General features: G+C 51.6%; 2 protein-coding genes and 2 non-coding genes across 6 annotated transcripts; 1 reads left to right on the top strand and 3 right to left on the bottom strand.

Annotated features, from left to right (window-relative positions):
- Positions 1-327: 327 nt before the first annotated feature.
- Positions 328-7,429, bottom strand: BRMS1 (BRMS1 transcriptional repressor and anoikis regulator). 3 transcript variants are annotated; one of them, XM_055415471.2, is made up of 10 exons: positions 7,302-7,429; positions 4,326-4,471; positions 4,165-4,255; positions 3,877-4,004; positions 3,684-3,763; positions 3,513-3,609; positions 2,898-2,990; positions 1,723-1,787; positions 1,270-1,309; positions 328-873 (listed from the first exon to the last, which is right to left on the bottom strand). In XM_055415471.2, exons 2-10 carry the CDS (start codon positions 4,462-4,464, stop codon positions 866-868), a joined length of 741 nt encoding a protein of 246 aa, XP_055271446.1. In that variant the 5' UTR covers positions 4,465-4,471; positions 7,302-7,429; the 3' UTR covers positions 328-865. The 3 variants fall into 3 exon arrangements, with proteins under 3 accessions (XP_055271446.1, XP_055271445.1, XP_055271444.1); XM_055415470.2 differs by having other exon boundaries at positions 7,102-7,422; XM_055415469.2 differs by having other exon boundaries at positions 7,134-7,421.
- A 264-nt stretch (positions 7,430-7,693) lies between these two features.
- On the bottom strand, positions 7,694-9,994 carry B4GAT1 (beta-1,4-glucuronyltransferase 1). Its single transcript, XM_055415466.2, has 2 exons — positions 8,798-9,994; positions 7,694-8,565 (listed from the first exon to the last, which is right to left on the bottom strand). The coding sequence occupies exons 1-2, from the start codon at positions 9,851-9,853 to the stop codon at positions 8,374-8,376; spliced, it is 1,248 nt and encodes a 415-aa protein (XP_055271441.2). The 5' UTR covers positions 9,854-9,994; the 3' UTR covers positions 7,694-8,373.
- A 430-nt stretch (positions 9,995-10,424) lies between these two features.
- Positions 10,425-10,506, top strand: TRNAS-GCU (transfer RNA serine (anticodon GCU)). The gene has a single exon. It is a non-coding gene; the product is annotated as a tRNA-Ser (tRNA).
- Positions 10,507-15,216: 4,710 nt separating this feature from the next.
- On the bottom strand, positions 15,217-15,323 carry LOC129549117 (U6 spliceosomal RNA). The gene has a single exon (XR_008684480.1). It is a non-coding gene; the product is annotated as a U6 spliceosomal RNA (small nuclear RNA).
- Between the last annotated feature and the right edge of the window lie 2,540 nt (positions 15,324-17,863).

Genomic DNA, 17,863 nt, shown 5'->3' with positions numbered 1-17,863 from the left:
AGCACATGGTGCTGCTGCTGGCTGCCTCCCACGCACACTGGCTCTGCCAGTCTGCCTTGCCAATCTGCCAAGAGACTGGGGCGGGTGCAGACATGATCCAGTCTCTAAGCACGGAGCACCCAGGCCATGTGCTTGGCCTGTGCCACAAGTTGCTTCAGAGATGTGTGGGGGAATGCCCCCTTCCCCAGCCTATACCCCAAGTCAGAGGGGGTAGGCTCCGCTCACTGGGGGAGATACCAGGGCCCCCAGCAGACTGCCTGTCTCAAGCACTCTCACACGAGAGCCCTGATTCCCTTGCAAGGTAAATTAGACACATGCGGGTCATGCCAGAGTCCCAGGAAAGGTTTTAATTCCAGTCCCTGAAATGTGGGAGGCAGACACCAGGAACCTCCTCGAGAAGGAAGACCCGAGGAGCCTGCCTTGTCACTCCAGCAACAGCCAGGACATGCAGGCCCCCCAAATATAATTTCTGGCTCAGAGTTCCTGCGAAGTGGGACCCAACTCAGTGATTGGGGTCCAAGGTCCGAAGAAAGGATGTTGCTTTGGCTTAAGACAGGCACATGTTTGTCAGGGAGGGCTCTGGAGGGCGACCTTCGGGAGGGGGCGGTGGTGGACTGGCTGGGGAGGGAGGAGACCGTCTGGCTGGCCTTGGGCGCTCCAGGCCTTGGCTGTTCAGGCCCCAGGGATGGCAGAGGAGGAGCCCAGACCAATGACGGCTGGAGCGGAGGACCCCGGAGCAGCACTGGAGAGCTGGCTGGGCAGACCCTGAGGGGCCTGCAGGTCTGCCTTTCTGCAGCAGGAAAGTTCAAGTCCTGGGTTTGGTGCCAGCTGCTCCAAGGGGCCCCCCTGGCTGTGAAGAGCAGGGTCAAGGTCCTGGGGGTACACAGGAAGGGAAAAATCACTGCAGGTGAGAGGAAGGCAAACCAAGAGGAAGGGAGGCACTTCATATGGGGGACTGAGAGGAGTGGCCTCAGTCCAGCCCAGGGCAGGCGAGGCCGGGAGGACAGGGCAGCTCCACACCCCTTACTCATGGGATCGTGGTTCTCCAGGCCCCCAGGCCAGCTGCGGAGGCTCAGCATTCCATCCTCCCTAACCAGACCTGGCCCCAACCCCACTACAATTCCCACCGTGACCTCGAAGCCAGAGCTGCCCTCAAACCCGGAGAGTCCTAACCGATCCGATATGCCCCTGCCTCCCTTCAGGCGCCTTTCCTGGAGGTGGCCTGGGGGAGGGGGTGGTGGAAGGTGGGACACCCTTGGTGGTTCTTACCATCTGATTTTCTCTTCTGAGGGGACACAGCTGCCCTCGCCTGGGTGGGTAAGAAGAAAACCCCGCTGAGAGGCTGCCTGCAGCTTAGCAAGTCCCCCCTCCACAGCAGCCTTTCTGGGATGGGGCGCTGCACAAGAGGGGCTGAGGGGAAATTAAGGCCCCTTCTAGGCAAAGGATGGACGTGCTCTTTTCAGAGACCCAGGCAGCCCAGCTGCCTTCCTTCCTCCCTCCAAGCCCATCAAAACTTGCCTGGGAACAAGAAAGGGGCTGACACAAACAGGAGGTTTGGGAGGCCAAGCAAAGCCAGGGCACCTAGGCTGAAGGCAGAGGGTGCCGGGGGCTGACAAGAGAGCTCCCCAGGGGAAGGCCCGCACAGAGACCAAAGCTGGTCTGGTTGGGGAGGGGGCGCCGCACCGCCAGCCCACACCCTGTGGCAGGCAGTGCTGTGCCCACCTTTTTGATGGCCGTCCAGTCCTCCAGGATGTCGATCTCCTGCAGCATGTACACGATGTAGGGGCCTGAGACGGGGGTCAAGGAAGCAGGAAGCCTGGGGGAGGGGGCGAGGGATGGGCCCGCCCCGGCCTGGGGCGTGGGAGGCAGCAGCACTCAGAAGGGGCGGTGCCCTGGATGGCAGTGTGGGGAGCCGAGCACCTGGGGTAGCACTCAGGCTCCTCCTCTGGCCCTGTGACTCCTGGGTTCTTGGCAGGGTGGGGTGCGTGGCTGCGGCCTACTTCAATCTCACCCAGTCCACAGAGGGCATCCAGCCCCAATCTTACCACCCCTTGGCTCCCTCCTCACCTGCTCTCAAGCCTCAAGGTCAGAAGGCCAAGGGCCAGGCCACCCATTCAAGGATCTTGCACCCCTGTTCCCTTGTCTGGCCCCTTTCCCACCTACACAGGGACTCTCATCTCTTCTGTCCTGAAAACCACCCTCCCGATGTCCTGAAAACCATTGGTCTCACACGCCTGTCTGGGGACCAGCCACTCTGTCCCCGTGACGTCTCCACACCCTCACCTCCCACCCCCACTCAAGTCTCTGCTGTCCAGATTCTTCCCTCCCTGCTTGAACCTGACCCCATCACCAGGAGGTCAACTTCCTGATAATCTGGTTGCGGCATAAATACAGAGAGGTATGTATACCTATCTGGGGGGCGGCAGAGGTGACTGTGTCCAGAAGGGAGGCATGTGCCCCAGTTCAGGTACAGGGGTGCAGAGGAGAGGGAAGCCACAGCCATTGTCGGGGAAACCAGGAGAGGCTTCATGGAGGAGGTGACAACTGATTGGCACCGAGCAGGCAGACAGGTAAAGGCATCCAAGAGGGGAGTGGAAAGTCAGCAAAGGCATGGGGGCAGGAGAGCCTGGGACATGCCCGGGACACTGTGAGAAAGCCAGAGGGCCTGAGAGGAGGCCTCACTCAGAAAACTATGGGGAAATCTCTGGATGAATGCTTCTGTTTTTCCATAGTCCACACAGCCCAGGAGGACCCTGAAGAAAATTCAACAGCTGAATCTGCCTGGATACGGCCACAGGAGGCCAGATGACCTTAAGTGAGTCTGGTCTGCCTCTGTCTCCCACGTGCCTTCACCCTGACCTCCTGCCCAGTTCAGGCCGCTGTATGGGGAAGGATACCGGAAACGAGAGGCGCCTTCTTCCTCTTGCTGGGCGGCAGGGAGTCCCATGTCTTCGAGCTGCCTCTGGCATGCAATTTGTCATCCCACCATTCTGCGCCCCAGACCAGAGTCAGCATTGGGGTGCCATCCTCCCAGGACGCCCCACCCCTGGAGCCTGCGTCCCTCACGTGGGCAAGGCCAGCCCATCCCCATCGACCTCCCCAGGGCAGTGCAGAGAAGCCTGGGCTTGGAAGCCAAGTTCAATCCTGGGAAAGAGGTCACTGGGCTTTTGTGAACCTCAGTTTCCTCATCTGTTTCACGGACACGGATGTAAGATCATTAATCCCTCCCTCCCCAGGGCCCTGTGTGAATGGACACACTGTGGCCATGGCAGGCACATGTGTGTCAGAATGATACCTCCATTCTGGAAACGGAGCATGGGGGCAGGGGACCCCTGAGCTGCCACTGCGCGCCAGGCACTGGGCCAGGCCCTCCCCGTCTGCTTTCCATCAGTCCCCACGGTGACCACGGAGCAGGTCCTCTTACAACCACCCCCGTGCAGGCAGGGAAGCTGAGGCCCAGATGGGGAACGGGCACTGAAATCACAGGGGCGCTGGCCAGCTGCTGGCCTCACCAGAGCTGATGTCCAGGCTCTGGCGGTCCTCCTCCAGCCTCTGGATCCGCTCCTGCAGCTCGCCCTGCAGCGTGTCGTACAGCAGCAGCTTCTCACTCTGCAAGAGGCGCAGCGGCTCAGCTGGGCGGGGCTGGCGGCCACCTCCTCCCCACCCGGCGCACCCACAGTCACCTCCAGGTGCTGCTTGGCTCCCTGCAGCTCACACTCATACTTGTTCCTGATCACGTCCAGACAGAAGCCCTTATAAATCCCTGTGGACGGAGGGCGATGGGCGGCCCGGCTTGGCCAGGGCCCTGGCTGCCCACAAAGGCGGGCGAGGCAGGGCAGGGGTGAGAGGGGAAGGGACACAGGACGGGCCACAGACCTGCCACCTGAATGCGAATCTTGAGGCTCCGCTGCAGCCCCCCCAGGGGCTCCGTGTATTCGGGTGCCCTCTCAGCTCCCACTTCCTCCAGCCGCACCCGCAGCTGACTCAGTCTTTCCCTGAACAACCTGGGAGGCGAAAGGCAGCCGTGCGCCCGTGTGCCCATCCGTCAAAACACGTGCCCAGCGCCCCGGGTCAGGCCCTCGCTCACGCCGGCCCCAGCCAGCCCTGGCCGGCGCCAGGCCCGCCACTGCCTCCTGGAAGCCTGGCCCCGGGCCCCTCGCTCACTTCTCCTTCAGCTCCGAGAACTGCTTCTCCAGGTCCACCATCTCACTGACACACTCGCTGCGGCGCCGCTCGTAGTCCTCCTCGTCCATCTCTGGGACAAGAGGCCAGTCAGGGCTGGCTGCGGGGGGCGGGCGGGGTGCTCCAGGGCGGGCGGGGCTCACCTGAGCTCTCCTCCTCAGACTCGGTCTGGCTGCCGCTCCGCTCCTCCTCGCTCTCCTCCTCCTCCCCGTTCATCTCGGCGGCTGAGTCGCCCTCTGCCTCCATCTCCTCTGTGTCCTTGCTTGGAGGCTGGCCAGGCATCTGGGCGCTGGGAGGAGCAGTGGGGCCATCACTCGTCCCTGCCCCCAGCTCCGAGCAGCAAAGTGGTCACTCAGGAAGTCAAACCCAGCCTCGCTGCGGATGGGGACAACCAGGGGAGGGACTGGCCTGGACTCGCTGGGCCCTGGGGACACGCGGGGTGGGGCAGGTACAAATGGAGCCATCTACACATCTCCCGGAAATCTAGGAGCCACGGAAATGCCCATCCCCTTGGACACTGCTGGTGATTTCAATTCCCTGTAATATTGGCCAAGGTGATGATCCGTAAGATGGGAAAGGCCAAGATGGGCTCCCCACTGCCTACGGGACTGGGCCCAAACTTCTGACCCAGGCTTTCAAGGCCCTGCACAGGCTAGACTTGAACCACTGTCCAGCTTCTTCACCCCACATTTAATGGCCAGTTCTCAAATACACCACGCACTTCCTCCCCAGCCCCTGCTGCCTGCCGTGCTGCTCCTTCTGCCTGTAAAGCCCTCCACTTCTCTTCCCACTCTACAATGCTTGGGTCTTCTCGCTATGCTCAAATCCTATCTCCTTCTGCATCCTCTAAGACCCCACTCTTTCTTCTGCATGCTTCATTTTCCCTCTTGGCAGCTCTTTCTTAGGAAACTTCAGACATGCTTAGGTATTTCTCAACATACGGAAAAAGCAGAAACACCAAACTTCATCCCACTCAGTTACCCACTCCCCATCTTTACAACGTCCTGTGAACACTTGCTCTTCCTGCTCTTTCACCTTCCACTTGTTTCAGTCTGTCTGTATCATCGCTCTCAGCTGAAACGGATCCTGTAGAGTTAACAGATGACCTCCTTGTGCCCAGTGCCAATAGTTTTCAGTGCCTATCCTGACTTCTCAGCACTGTTAAGCATTCTTGTACTCACTGATTTATCGAAAAATCTAATATATGCTAGTTACCATCAGACACTATGGTAGGAGCTTGGCTCAAGTGTGGCAGACAGAGAGTCTCTGATCTTAAGGAGTTTATAAGTTCCTGGGAGAGAGAGACCAGGAAGCAGAAGAGTTCAGACCAACAGCATATGGGAGAAGCAGCTAACTGAAACCTGGAGCTTGCTGCAGCAGTGAGGGCTTACAGAGGAAGATGGGCCAGACCCATGAGCTGAGCTGGCTGAGGAAGAGAAAGCATTCTGAGAGTGAATGGCATGAGCAAAGACCCTGAAAGGAGAGAAAGGGCAGGATTGGGGGCACACGGGTCTAAGCCTCAGAGAGAAATCTGGGCTGTAGAGACCTGGTCATCACATATAGTGAGTTCTTCAGACCTTGGGAGAGAGTGCAACCAGCAAGGCAGAATGTGTGGAGTAAGAAGGGGCTCGTGATGGAACTCCAGGGTCGCCAAAGGGGCAGATGATGAGACCCCTCCAAAAAAGAAAATTAGTAGAGATGGAGGAGGAAAAACTCAAAGCTGGGGAGAGAGAATTTCAGAATGAAGGAGAAGTGACAGTGACAAGTGTGGCCAAAAGATCACCCAAGAGGAAGAATGAACCGTCTTCTCAACAGATCATCTATTTGCCTCCTGGGGGCTTCTGTTTCACCGAGATACCTTCTCTAGGCTTCTTTGCACTCCTTTAGCTCTGTGCAGTCACCCTTCCTGACTTATCTACGTTTCTAATTGCCCATTCTCATGTCTGTCTCTCCAACCAGCCTGTAAGCCTCACCAGGGCAGGGCTGCACAGGCACTCTATTCACCCATTTGTACCGACTCATTTGATGACTGGAGGATTTGCAAATACAAAATTAAACAAAAACTTCTGTAGGGCTGCTGCTGCTGCTGCTGCTGCTAAGTCGCTTCAGTCGTGTCCGACTCTGTGCGACCCCATAGACGGCAGCCCACCTGGCTCCCCCGTCCCTAGGATTCTCAAGGCAAGAACACTGGAGTGGGTTGCCAGGGACTGACTTTTACTTCTCAGCAGCCTCTGGCTTCTGCAAAGTTAGCAAACATCAATTTGAATAAAGTAATTCACCTAAGTTTCAAAGTGGGCTTCCCCGGTGACTCAGATGGTAAAGATGTGGCTGCAAGGCAGGAGACCTGGGTTTGATTCCTGGGTGGGGAAGATCCCTTGGAGAAGGGAATGGCTACCCAATCTAGTATTCTTGCCTGGAGAATTCCATGGACAGAGAAGCCTGGTGGGCTACAGTACATGGGGTCGCAAAGAGTCAGACACGACTTAGTGACTAACACTTTCAAAATTTCAAAACATCCCTCAATGATTTCACAAATGATCTCAACCTGACCTGAAAGCCTCGGTTCACCAAACCAGCCTCTTTCCCAATCTCAAGCCTCAGTTCCTGCATTTTCCAAACTTTGCAATTCCTCTTCACTGGTAAGGCCTATCCTTCTAGACCAGAAAGGGTGATGGGTTGGGGAAAAGTCTCTCCAGCACTCTGAGTCTACTAATTACCCTGGGTATAAAAAGAGAATAACCATTGCCACTCTCAGTTTTGTAAAGGCTGCAAGCGGTAAGGAATGGCAAAGTAAATCGTAAGGCACTGTGCATATTGCAATTTATCTTTCAGAAAGAGAGCAAGTCGAGGGCAGGCCTCCTAGGAAGGAAGATTCTGCCCCAGTCTCGAAGAAGCCAACCCAGCCCCTCCACCGCGCACCGAGAGCTTCCCGCCCAGTTCCATCTCCGTACGTGCAGGCGCGGGCGGGAGAATCACTGGCTGTTCCGCTGCCAGCTCTGGTCCCGCGGTCCCCGCACGCGTCCGGCCGGTTAAGTCTCCGCTTCGGCCCTGGAGATTGGGCCGGCTCCGACCGACTGACAGGAGAGGGCAAACCAGGCGCCAGGGTTGGCGTTACGCACCCGCGGGGAGTGGGGCCTCTGACCTCACGTCCAAAACTCCCTGAGAGGTGCCGGAGGATGCAGCCACTGGGCGCCGCCGCCGGGCTCCCGGAAGCGCTGGGCCGGTCTCTCTCCTCCTGGGGCGGGGGCCTGGCCGCGCTTCCGCATGCGTCATCAGGAGGCGCCTATCGGAGCTCTCACAATTGGGCAGCTGAGGGTGAGGCATGCTGGGATACCGCGGGCCGGTTTCCATAGCAACCGGTCGAAATTTACACAGGCTTTCAACAGGCAGGAAAGGCCCTTGTGCGTTCTTTGCCATGAAGCCCGCGCGCCTCGGTCCGCAGCCAGCTCCCCCGGCTTGAAAAGGGGAGAACCTGCGACCTGTTCTCCCATCCCCGCCCGGTTCAGGAGAGTAATGAAGCCAACTATAGGTGTCAACACTTATTTATTTACACATTGTAGTCGGTAGGCAAATTACCCAGCCCAGCCTATTCAAGGGTACAGATCTCGGACTATTAACACACAGAACCTACCAGACCTTTTCCTTCTCCAGAGCCCCTGGGACGGAGGCCTAGACTACCAAGAAGCTGCCGAAAACCTAAGAACTAAATTCAACGCCTTCATCTGATTTCTTTCCAAAACGCCCCTTTTGTTAACTACTGACTTCTCAGCTCTGCCCCATTCATACTTTTTTGCTCTCCTACTGCCCACCCACCCAAGACTGTTAATAATAATAACAATAATAATACTAATAATATTAATAATACTTCACATTTGTACGAAGCTTACAGAGTGTTTTCACATATAGCATCTCCTCTGAGCCTCCCAACAGTTCTGTGAGGTAGGTATTTCTCACCTCCCCATTACAGACGGGGTAACTGAAGCTCAGGGAGAGAACGGGATTTGCTCAAGGCCACACAACTAGTTAGTGGTTAAGCTAGGACTTGACCCCAGCACCCCATATTCAAGTCCAGTGTTCAAACACCACAGCCACCACTGTAAAGTGGAGTGACATTTCTTACCCCAGTCAGGCCTGAGGGGCAGCCTAAAGAGGGAGGGGCCTGAGACTTCTCAGACTAGGTGGGGGAAGGGCTCAGCAGTGACGCGGGGAGTCAGGGTACTTGGCCTTCAACTCCTGTTTGAACTGACGGTAAAGGATCTTATTGTGCTGATTTTCAGCCTCCTTTTGGGGATGGAATTTCAAAACATCTTTGAAGCCTTTATGAACCAGGAAACCTTCATTCAGCACCTCGAAATCAAATCCCGCCACGTGCAGCTCACAGGCCTGTGGAGGGAGAGACAGATCACAGAAAGTGTGATGACATTCCTAGAGCAGAGACTGACATCCCTGCTCGCTCCAGCATTCCTAGTTCTCTGGAGGCACCCTGGATCTTCCAACCATTCAACCACTTCCGAAACTATGATCCCCTCTGCCTCATTGCCTCTTTTCCATCCAGACCTCCCTGACTCCCCCATCCCTCCTGCCCCATTTCCCCTTCCCTTTCCCTTAAGAGCACCTGGCTGATACGATTGAAGCCATACTGCCGAAAGCGCTCGTCGAAGGTGGGCACCTTGCCTCCAGCCACGTAGAATGGCTCCCAGGGGTCTTGCCAGGGCACCACGTAGGCAGGCCTCAGCAAGGTCTCTTCTGGCAGGTTGACCCAGCGGGAGTAGTTGGTGGGCGCCTGGCAGGGGGTGCACAGCCCATAATAGAAGGGCCGCACCTCGCCCACCTGGTAGAGCTGCAGCAGCTCGTTTTTGTTCATGGGCATGCGGCGAGCTCGACGGATCTCAAAGGCAGGCACCACCAGCGCTGTGCCCGCCCACTGCTTGCTCTGATCCAGCATTTCCCGCAGGCTTCTCCACAGCCCCTCGCTGGGCACCATGTCCACGTCGATTACCAGGGCATAGTTGGCCCCCTCACGAGCCAGATTCCTCAGCAGGTTATTGGGGTAGGAGACGTTGGTGCCCAGCGCGTAATTGACCCCCGGCTGGGCCACTCCGGCCAGTTTGTTAAAGACCTCCTGGCAGGAACGCAACAGGGCAAACTCCCCCGGCTCCCGGGGGTCGGGAACGGCGGCCTCGTAGCGTGAGGGACACACAAGGTGCATGGCGACCCTGGCGCGCATATCGGGGCAGTGGCTGCTCAGCGCGTATGTCAGCACCGTGGCCAGCTGCGCCTCCTCCTTGGTGGCGGCGAACACCGACACCGACAGAGGGCCCTCCCAGCGCTCCAACAGGCCCGACAGGTGCAGCAGGTTGTCCACACTGGCGTGAGTGGCCAGGATCACATCGTTGGGGTCCATGGTGGTCTTCAGTAGGCCCCTGTAGACGCGGTAGTCGCCGCTGGCGTCCAGGACGCCTCCGGAAGCCAGCGCGGTGCGGAGCTGCGCCTTGACTTGGTCCACCGACCGCGGGGACGGGGGAAAGAACTCGAAATATTGGTCTTGCTCCTCTTGCCCATGCAGCCCGGACAGCAGCGACAGGTAGAGCAGCTGCAGCATAGCCACCAGCATAAGCGCGGCCAGCAGCAGCTGGTAGAAGGCACATCGGATGGCGTAGGACAGCTGCATGGCTCTCGGAGTTCGGGGCGCGCAGCAGGGACCACCGGGCCGCAGCTTTTGCCAGCCTCTGCAAGCCCGGATTTACCGCAGCCTGCCGAGCGCGGCCGAAGCGAGCCGAGGCGAATCGAGCCCCGCGCGCAGCCCCGCCCACTTGGCCGCCGGCGCTGGCCTCCGGCGAGCCAGCTCGCCCCCTGCTCCCCGGGAGGAGTTACTGCAGCCTCGGTCCGCGCCGCGCGCTTTGCAAACGCTGGAAACTGCCCGCCACCGCGCCTGCTGTGTTCCGGGGGACCTGCACCCCCTCCTCTGGGTCAGTGCGCGACCTCCTGGACTAAGTGCGTCCTCAGACCTCGGTTCTCTCGCCCTAGAATCGGGGAGCGGAAACTGACCGAACTTGACTGCAGAATGGTGAAGGATGGCGCGGTTCCCGGCTGCGGCAGGCGGAAAGGAACACGAAAGCCCTTTTCTGTCCGCCGCCTCTCCCTCTAAATTTTATCAGGTCCGTATTGAGGAATGACTGCAGGGGTCCCGGAACACGCCGGGATGAGAGATAAGGGCATGTAGAAGACTACTCCTTACGTGGGACGAGGTGGCCGAGTGGTTAAGGCGATGGACTGCTAATCCATTGTGCTTTGCACGCGTGGGTTCGAATCCCATCCTCGTCGTTCGTGTTTTACGCTGGAGGTGGTTCTTAATTTTCACATCCTGGTGTCTGGGGCAGTGGTTAAGACAACTGAATTGGAGATGGGGCACAATTCAGTCTGCGCCGGGTCTCCTCTCTGTGTTTGTTCAACGTGCAGCTACGGCAGGTTCGTACTCCAAGTATGTGGAGCTAGTGGGAGGAAGTCGGACCTGTACTTTTCCTTCTCCATAGGAAAAGGGCCAAGGGTTTGATGGCAGCAAAAAACCAGAGCCAGAATTCTGATCAATGCAAATTGGGGTCCAAGAACTAGAAAAGACCCCCTCTGGAGGAGCTGCTCTGTCTAAAGTAGTAGAACTGGTGGTAGTGGAGGCGATGTTAGATCTTTTAAATCATTAAATTATTCAGCGCACCGATTCCCCTTCCTCCAGCACTTCTCTCTGGGCAGAGACCTTGCACACACCTGCTGCCCTCCCTCACACACCCAACCACACCCACTTAACACCACTGTACACAGAAGGCGCTTAATAAGTGTTTCCGGAATGATTGACCCATGGACCCTATAAGAGGAGGAGAGGCTGTGCAGAAGGCAATTACTGCCATGGGTACTGTGTTCCAGCGCCGTTAATCTTTGGAAGGAGCTTTCGGTCGTCCCACAGAGGGCCAGGAATGTCGGTTTAAGGTGTTTGCCTGCTGCTCCACAGGCAGTAGGGAACCAAGGTTGTTGAGTTAGGAAGTGACCAGGAGCAGGAGGCCGCTATTTTGCGGCCCCAGCTTGTGGAATCTGAAGCTGTCTCCCGGTAGATAGTGTCAGAATTGAGTTGCATTTGTAGGACACTTAGCTGATGTCAGAGAATTGCTTGATGTGGGGGCGGGGGGGGGGAATAAAATAAACCAAACAAACCTTAGACATCAAAATTTATGTCCAAATTGTATGTATACCCTGGAGAATGAAATGAAAACCCACTCCAGTATTCTTGTCTGGAAAATCCTATGGCAGAGGAGCCTGGTGGGCTACAGTCGGAAGGGTGGAAAGAGTCAGATGTGAGCAACTGACCACATAAACACACACAGTGAAGACCCAGACATAGAGAACAGACCTGATGCAGTGTGGGAAGGAAAGGGTGGGATAAATTGAGAGAGCATGGAGACGTACAAATTACCGTATGTAAAATAGATAGCTAGTGGAAATTTGCTGTATGACGCAGGGAGCTCAAATCAGGTACTCCCTGACAACCTGGAGGGATGGGGTGGGGTGGGGTGGGAGGTGGAAGGGAAGCTCAGAGGGAGGGAACATACGTACAGAAACCTGTATGCAAGTCAGGAAGCAACAGTTAGAACTGGACATGGAACAACAGACTGGTTCCAAATAGGAAAAGGAGTGCGTCAAGGTTGTATATTGTCACCTTGCTTATTTAACTTATATGCAGAGTACATCATGAGGAACGCTGGGCTGGAAGAAGCACAAGCTGGAATCAAGATTGCTGGGAGAAATATCAATAACCTCAGATATGCAGATGACACCACCCTCATGGCAGAAAGTGAAGAGGAACTCAAAAGCTCTCTTGATGAAAGTGAAAGAGGAGAGTGAAAAGGTTGGCTTGAAGCTCAACATTCAGAAAACAAAGATCATGGCATCCGGTCCCATCACTTCATGGGAAATAGATGGAAAAACAGTGGAAACAGTGTCAGAGTTTATTTTGGGGGGCTCCAAAATCACTGCAGATGCTGATTGCAGCCATGAAATTAAAAGACGCTTACTCCTTGGAAGGAAAGTTATGACCGACCTAGATAGCATATTAAAAAGCAGAGACATTACTTTGCCAACCAAGGTCCATCTAGTCAAGGCTATGGTTTTTCCAGTGGTCATGTATGGATGTGAGAGTTGGACTGTGAAGAAAGCTGATCGCCGAAGAATTGATGCTTTTGAACTGTGGTGCTGGAGAAGACTTTTGAGAGTCCCTTGGACTGCAAGGAGATCCAACCAGTCCATTCTAGAGGAGATCAATCCTGGGTGTTCATTGGAAGGACTGATGCTAAAGCTGAAACTCCAATACTTTGGCCACCTCATGCGACGAGTTGACTCACTGGAAAAGACTCTGATGCTGGGAGGGATTAGGGGCAGGAGGAGAAGGGGACAACAGAGAATGAGATGGCTGGATGGCATCACCAACTTAATGGACATGAGTTTGAGTGAGCTCCAGGAGTTGGTGATGGACAGGGAGGCCTGGCGTACTGTGATTCATGGGGTCGCAAAGAGTCGGACACGACTGAGCGACTGAACTGAACTGATGGCTGATTCATGTTGATGTATGGCAGAAACCAACCCAATATTGTAAATGAATTATCCGCCAATTAAAAGAATTTTAAGTAAGGAAAATTAAAAAATTATACGTATAGAAGTAAACTGAATTTTGTGTATTGTCCTTGAGCCCTGAAACTTTGCTGAATTTGTTTATTTAATAGGATTTTCTGTACGTGTGTATATCATTTGTGATTGAGGATAGTTTTACTTCTTCCTTCTCAACTTGAATGCCTTTTATTTCTCTTTCTTGCCCAATTGCTTTGGTTAGAACTTCCAGTACCAAGTTGAATAGATGAAATAGTAAAAAGTAGGCATCCTTGTCTTTTTCCTGATCTCAGGGAGACTTCACTCTTTCACAGTTAAACATGACATTAGTTGTGGACTTTTCATAAACACTTTTTCAGATTGAGAAACTTCTTATTTATGCCTTGTTTGTTGAGTATTTCTATCTTGAAAGGATATTGGGTTTTGTCAGATGCTTTTTCTGCATCAATGGAGATGATCATGTGGTTTTCCCCTTTCATTTCATTAGTGTCATGTATTACAATGATTGATTTTTGTGTGTTGAATCACCTTCAGTTCAGTCCCTCAGCCATGTTGACTCTTTGCGACCCTATGGACTGCAGCACGTCAGGCTTCCCTGTCATCACAATTCCCGGAATTTGCTCAAACTCATGTCCATTGAGTTGTTGATGCCATCCAATCATCTCATCCTCTGTCGTCCCCTTCTCCTCCTGCCTTCAATACTTCCCAGCATCAGGGTCTTTGCCAGTGAGTCAGTTCTTCGCATCAGGTGGCCAAAGTGTCGGAGTTTCAGCTTCAGCTTCAGTCCTTCCAATGAATATTCAGGACTGATTTCATTTAGGATTGACTAGTTTGATCTCCTTGTAGTCCAAGGGACTCTCATGAGTCTTCTCCAACACCACGGTTCAAAAGCATCAATTCTTCGGCGCTTAGCTTTCTTTATAGTCCAACTCTCACATCCATACATGACTCCTGGAAAAACCTTAGCTTTGACTAGATGGACCTTTGTTGGCAAAGTAATGTCTCTGCTTTTTCATATGCTGTCTAGGTTGGTCATAACGTTTCTTCCAAAGAGCAAGCCTCTTTTAATTTCGTGGCTGCAGTCATCATCCTCTGTGATTTTGGAGCCAAGAAAATAAAGTCTGTCACTCTTTCCATTGTTTCCCCATCTATTTGCCATGAAGTGATGGGACCAGAAGCCATAATCTTCGTTTTTTGAATGTTGAGTTTTAAGTGAGCTCTTTCACTCTCCTCTTTTACTTTCTTCAAGAGGCTCTTTAGTTCCTCTTCCCTTTCTGCCATAAGGGTGGTGTCATCTGCGTATCTGAGGTTATTGATATTTCTCCCAGCAATCTTGATTTCAGCTTGTGCTTCATCTAGTTTGGCATTCCCCATTATGTACTCTGCATGTAAGTTAAATAAGCAGGGTGAAAATATACAGCCTTAAAGTATTCCTTTCCTGATTTGGAACCAGTATGTTGTTCCATGTCCAGTTCTAACTGTTGCTTCTTGACCTGCATACAGATTTCTCTGGAGGCAGGTAAGGTGGTCTGGTATTGCCATCTCTTGAAGAATTTTCTACAGTTTGTTGTGATCCACACAGTCAAAGGCTTTGGCATAGTCAATAAAGCAGAAGTAGATGTTTTTCTGAAACTCTCTTGCTTTTTCGATGATCCAATACATGTTTGCAATTTGATCTCTGGTTCCTCTGCCTTTTCTAAATCCAGCTTGAACATCTGGAAGTTCTTGGTTCACGTACTGCTGAAGCCTGTCTTAGGGAATTTTGACCATTACTTTGCTAGTGTGTGAGATGAGGAGAATTGTGCGGTAGTTTGAGCATTCTTTAGCATTGCCTTTCTTTGGGATTGGAATGAAAACTGACCTTTTCCAGTCCCGTGGCCACTGCTGACTTTTCCAAATTTGCTGGCATATTGAGTATGCCAGCACTTTCATAGCATCATCTTTTAGGATTTGGAATAGCTCAGCTGGAATTCCATCACCTCCACTAGCTTTGTTCATAGTGATGCTTCCTAAGGCCCACTTGACTTCACATTCCAGGATGTCTGGCTCTAGATGAGTGATCACACCGTCGTGGTAATCTGGGTCGTGAAGATCTTTTTTTGTACAGTTCCTCTGTGTATTCTCGCCGCCTCTTCCTAATCTCTTCTGCTTCTGTTATATCCATGCTGTTTCTGTCCTTTATTGTGCCCACCTTTGCATGAAAGATTCCCTTGGTATCTCTAATTTTCTTGAAGGGATCTCTAGCCTTTCCCATTTTATTGTTTTCCTCTGTTTCCTTGCATTGATCACTGAGGGAAGCCTTTCTTTTTTAAAAAATTACTTATTTTAATTGGAGGCTAATTACTTTACAATATGTGGTGGTTTTTGCCATACATCAACATGAATACAAGTATGGAACATTTCACGAATCTGCATGTCATCCTTGCTCAGAGGTCATGCTAATCGTCTCTGTATCATTCCAGTTTTAGTATACATGTTGCCGAAGCGAGCACCGAGGAAGGCTTTCTTATCTCTCCTTGCTATTCTTTGGAACTCTGCATTCAGATGGGTATCTATTTCCTTTTCTTCTTTGCCTTTAGCTTCTCTTCTTTTCTCAGCTATTTGTAAGGCCTCCTCAGACAACCGTTTTGCCTTTTTCCATTTCTTTTTCTTGGGGATGGTCTTGATCACTGCCTCCTGTACATGTCACGAACCTCCGTCCATAGTTCTTCAGGCACTCTGTCTATCAGATCTAATCCCTTGAATCTATTTGTTACTTCCACTGTATAATCATAAGGGATTTGATTAAGGTCATATCTGAATGGTCTAGTGGATTTCCCCTACTTTCTTCAATTTCAATCTGAATTTGCCATTAAGGAGTTCATGATCTGAGCCACAGTCAGCTCCTGGTCTTGTTTTTGCTGACTGTATAGAGCTTCTCCATCTTTGGCTGCAAAGAATACAATCAATCTGATTTCGGTGTTGGCCATCTGGTGATGTCCGTGTGTAGAGTCTTCTCTTGTGTTGTTGGAAGAAGGTGTTTGCTATGACCAGCGAGTTCTCTTGGCAAAACTTCTTCTGCTTCATTCTGTACTCCAAGGCCAAATTTACCTGTTACTCCAGGTATCTCTTGACTTCCTACTTTTGCATTCCAGTCCCCTATGATGAAAAGGACATCTTTTTTTGATGTTAGTTTTAGAAGGTCTTGTAGGTCATCATAAAACCGTTCAGCTTCTTCAGCATTACTGGTCGGGGCATAGACTTGGATTATTGTGATATTGAATGGTTTGCCGTGGAAACGAACAGAGATCATTCTGTCATTTTTGAGATTGCACCCAAGTACTGCGTTTTGGACTCTTGTTGACTATGAGGGATACTCCATTTCTTCTAAGGGATTCTTGCCTACAATAGTAGATATAATGGTCATCTGAATTAAATTTGCCCATTCCAGTTCATTATAGTTCACTGATTCCTAAAATGTTGATGTTCACTCTTGCCATCTCCTGTTTTGACTACTTCCAATTTACCTTGATTCATGGACCTAACATTCCAGGTCCAATGTTAGGTTCATTCCAATGAACCACCTTCATTCTAGAATAAATCCCACTTGGTCATGGTGTATAATTCTTTTACTTTGTTGCTGGGTTCAGTCTACTAATGTTTTGTGAGGAATTTTACACCTATATTTATAAGGTGTATTTTGGTTTGTAGTTTTCTTGTGATATCTTTATTTAGCTTTGGCATCAGGGTAATGCTGGTCATATATAAAGAGTAGGAAGTATTTTCCTCTTGTATTTTTTGGAAGAGTTTGAGGGTTGGTGTTAATTCTTTAAATGATTGGTAGAATTTGTCTGTAAAGTCAGCTGGTCCTGGAATTTCCTGAGAGGTTTTTGATTACTGATTCAGTCTCATCCCTTGATATAGACATATCCAGATTTTCTGTTTCTTCTTGAGTTACTTTTGGTAGTTTGTGTGTTTCTAGGCATTTGTCCATTTCATCTAGGTTTCTCATTTTTGGCATAAAAGTGTTCATAGTATTCTCTTATAATACTTTTTATTTTTGTACAACCAATAGTAATGACCCCTTTCATTTCTGATTTTAGTCATTTTAAAATCTCTTTTTTTCTTAAACAACTCAAAAGTGTGTCAATTTTGTTGACTGTTCCGAAGAACCAACATTTGGTTTCATTGATTTTTTCTCTGTTGTTTTTCTGTCCTCCATTTTGTTCATCTCCTCTCTAATCTTTAGCATCTCTTTCCTTCTGTTAGTTCTGGGTATAATTTGCCTGAGATCCTTCCTCCTTTTTAATGTAGACATTGACACCTGTAAGTTTCCTCTCAGGATGGCTCTTGCTGCATCCCATAAAATTTCATATGTTGTTTCCATTTCCATTTGTCTCAAAGCATTTTCTAACTTATCTTTTGATTTCTTTTTTAACTGATTAATTGTTTAGGGGGATGTTGTTTAATTTCCACATATTTGTGAAGTTTCCAGTTTTTCTATTATTGGTTTCTAGTTTCATTCCCGGAGAAGGCAATGGCAAGCCACTCCAGTACTCTTGCCTAGAAAATCCCATGGACGGAGGAGCCTGGTGGGCTGCAGTCCATGGAGTCGCTACAAGTCAGACATGACTGAGCGACTTCACTTTCACTTTCACACATTGGAGAAGGAAATGGCAACCCACTCCAGTGTTCTTGCCTGGAGAATCCCAGGGACGGGGGGGCCTGGTGCACTGCCGTCTGTGGGGTCACACAGAGTCGGACACGACTGAAGTGACTTAGCAGCAGCAGCAGCAGCAGTTTCATTCCACCGTGAGTGGAAAAGATGCTTTGTGTGATTTTACTCTTTTAAAAGTTATTGCAGCTTTGTTTTGCGGCCTAATATATGATCTCTCCTGGGGAATGTTCCATGCGCACTTGGGAAGAAGGTAAACTCTGCTGTTTTTAGGTAGAATGTTGTGTGTATGGGTCTCTTTGGCCTATCTGGTTCATGTGTGTTCAAGTCCTCTGTTTCCTTGTTGATCTTCTCTCTAGTTCTATCCGTTATTGAAAG

Source organism: Moschus berezovskii, chromosome 25 (assembly GCF_049115385.1).
Source record: "Moschus berezovskii isolate FMDL1 chromosome 25, NW_MosBer_1.0, whole genome shotgun sequence".
Taxonomy (NCBI): Eukaryota; Metazoa; Chordata; class Mammalia; order Artiodactyla; family Moschidae; genus Moschus; species Moschus berezovskii.
Note: the sequence above shows the minus strand (reverse complement) of the source record. Positions and strands in the feature narration are given on the sequence as shown.

Excerpts from the sequence above, each read along its gene's own strand:
- BRMS1 (XM_055415471.2), bottom strand. The coding sequence starts at position 4,464 with ATGCCTGGCCAGCCTCCAAGCAAGGACACAGAGGAGATGGAGGCAGAG. Across the intron at positions 4,256-4,325 it reads GTCTGAGGAGGAGAGCTCAG|AGATGGACGAGGAGGACTAC; the intron begins GTGAGCCCCGCC and ends CTCTTGTCCCAG. Across the intron at positions 1,788-2,897 it reads GAAGGCGCCTCTCGTTTCCG|GCCCCTACATCGTGTACATG; the intron begins GTATCCTTCCCC and ends CCCCCGTCTCAG.
- B4GAT1 (XM_055415466.2), bottom strand. The coding sequence starts at position 9,853 with ATGCAGCTGTCCTACGCCATCCGATGTGCCTTCTACCAGCTGCTGCTG. Across the intron at positions 8,566-8,797 it reads GCTTCAATCGTATCAGCCAG|GCCTGTGAGCTGCACGTGGC; the intron begins GTGCTCTTAAGG and ends CTCCCTCCACAG.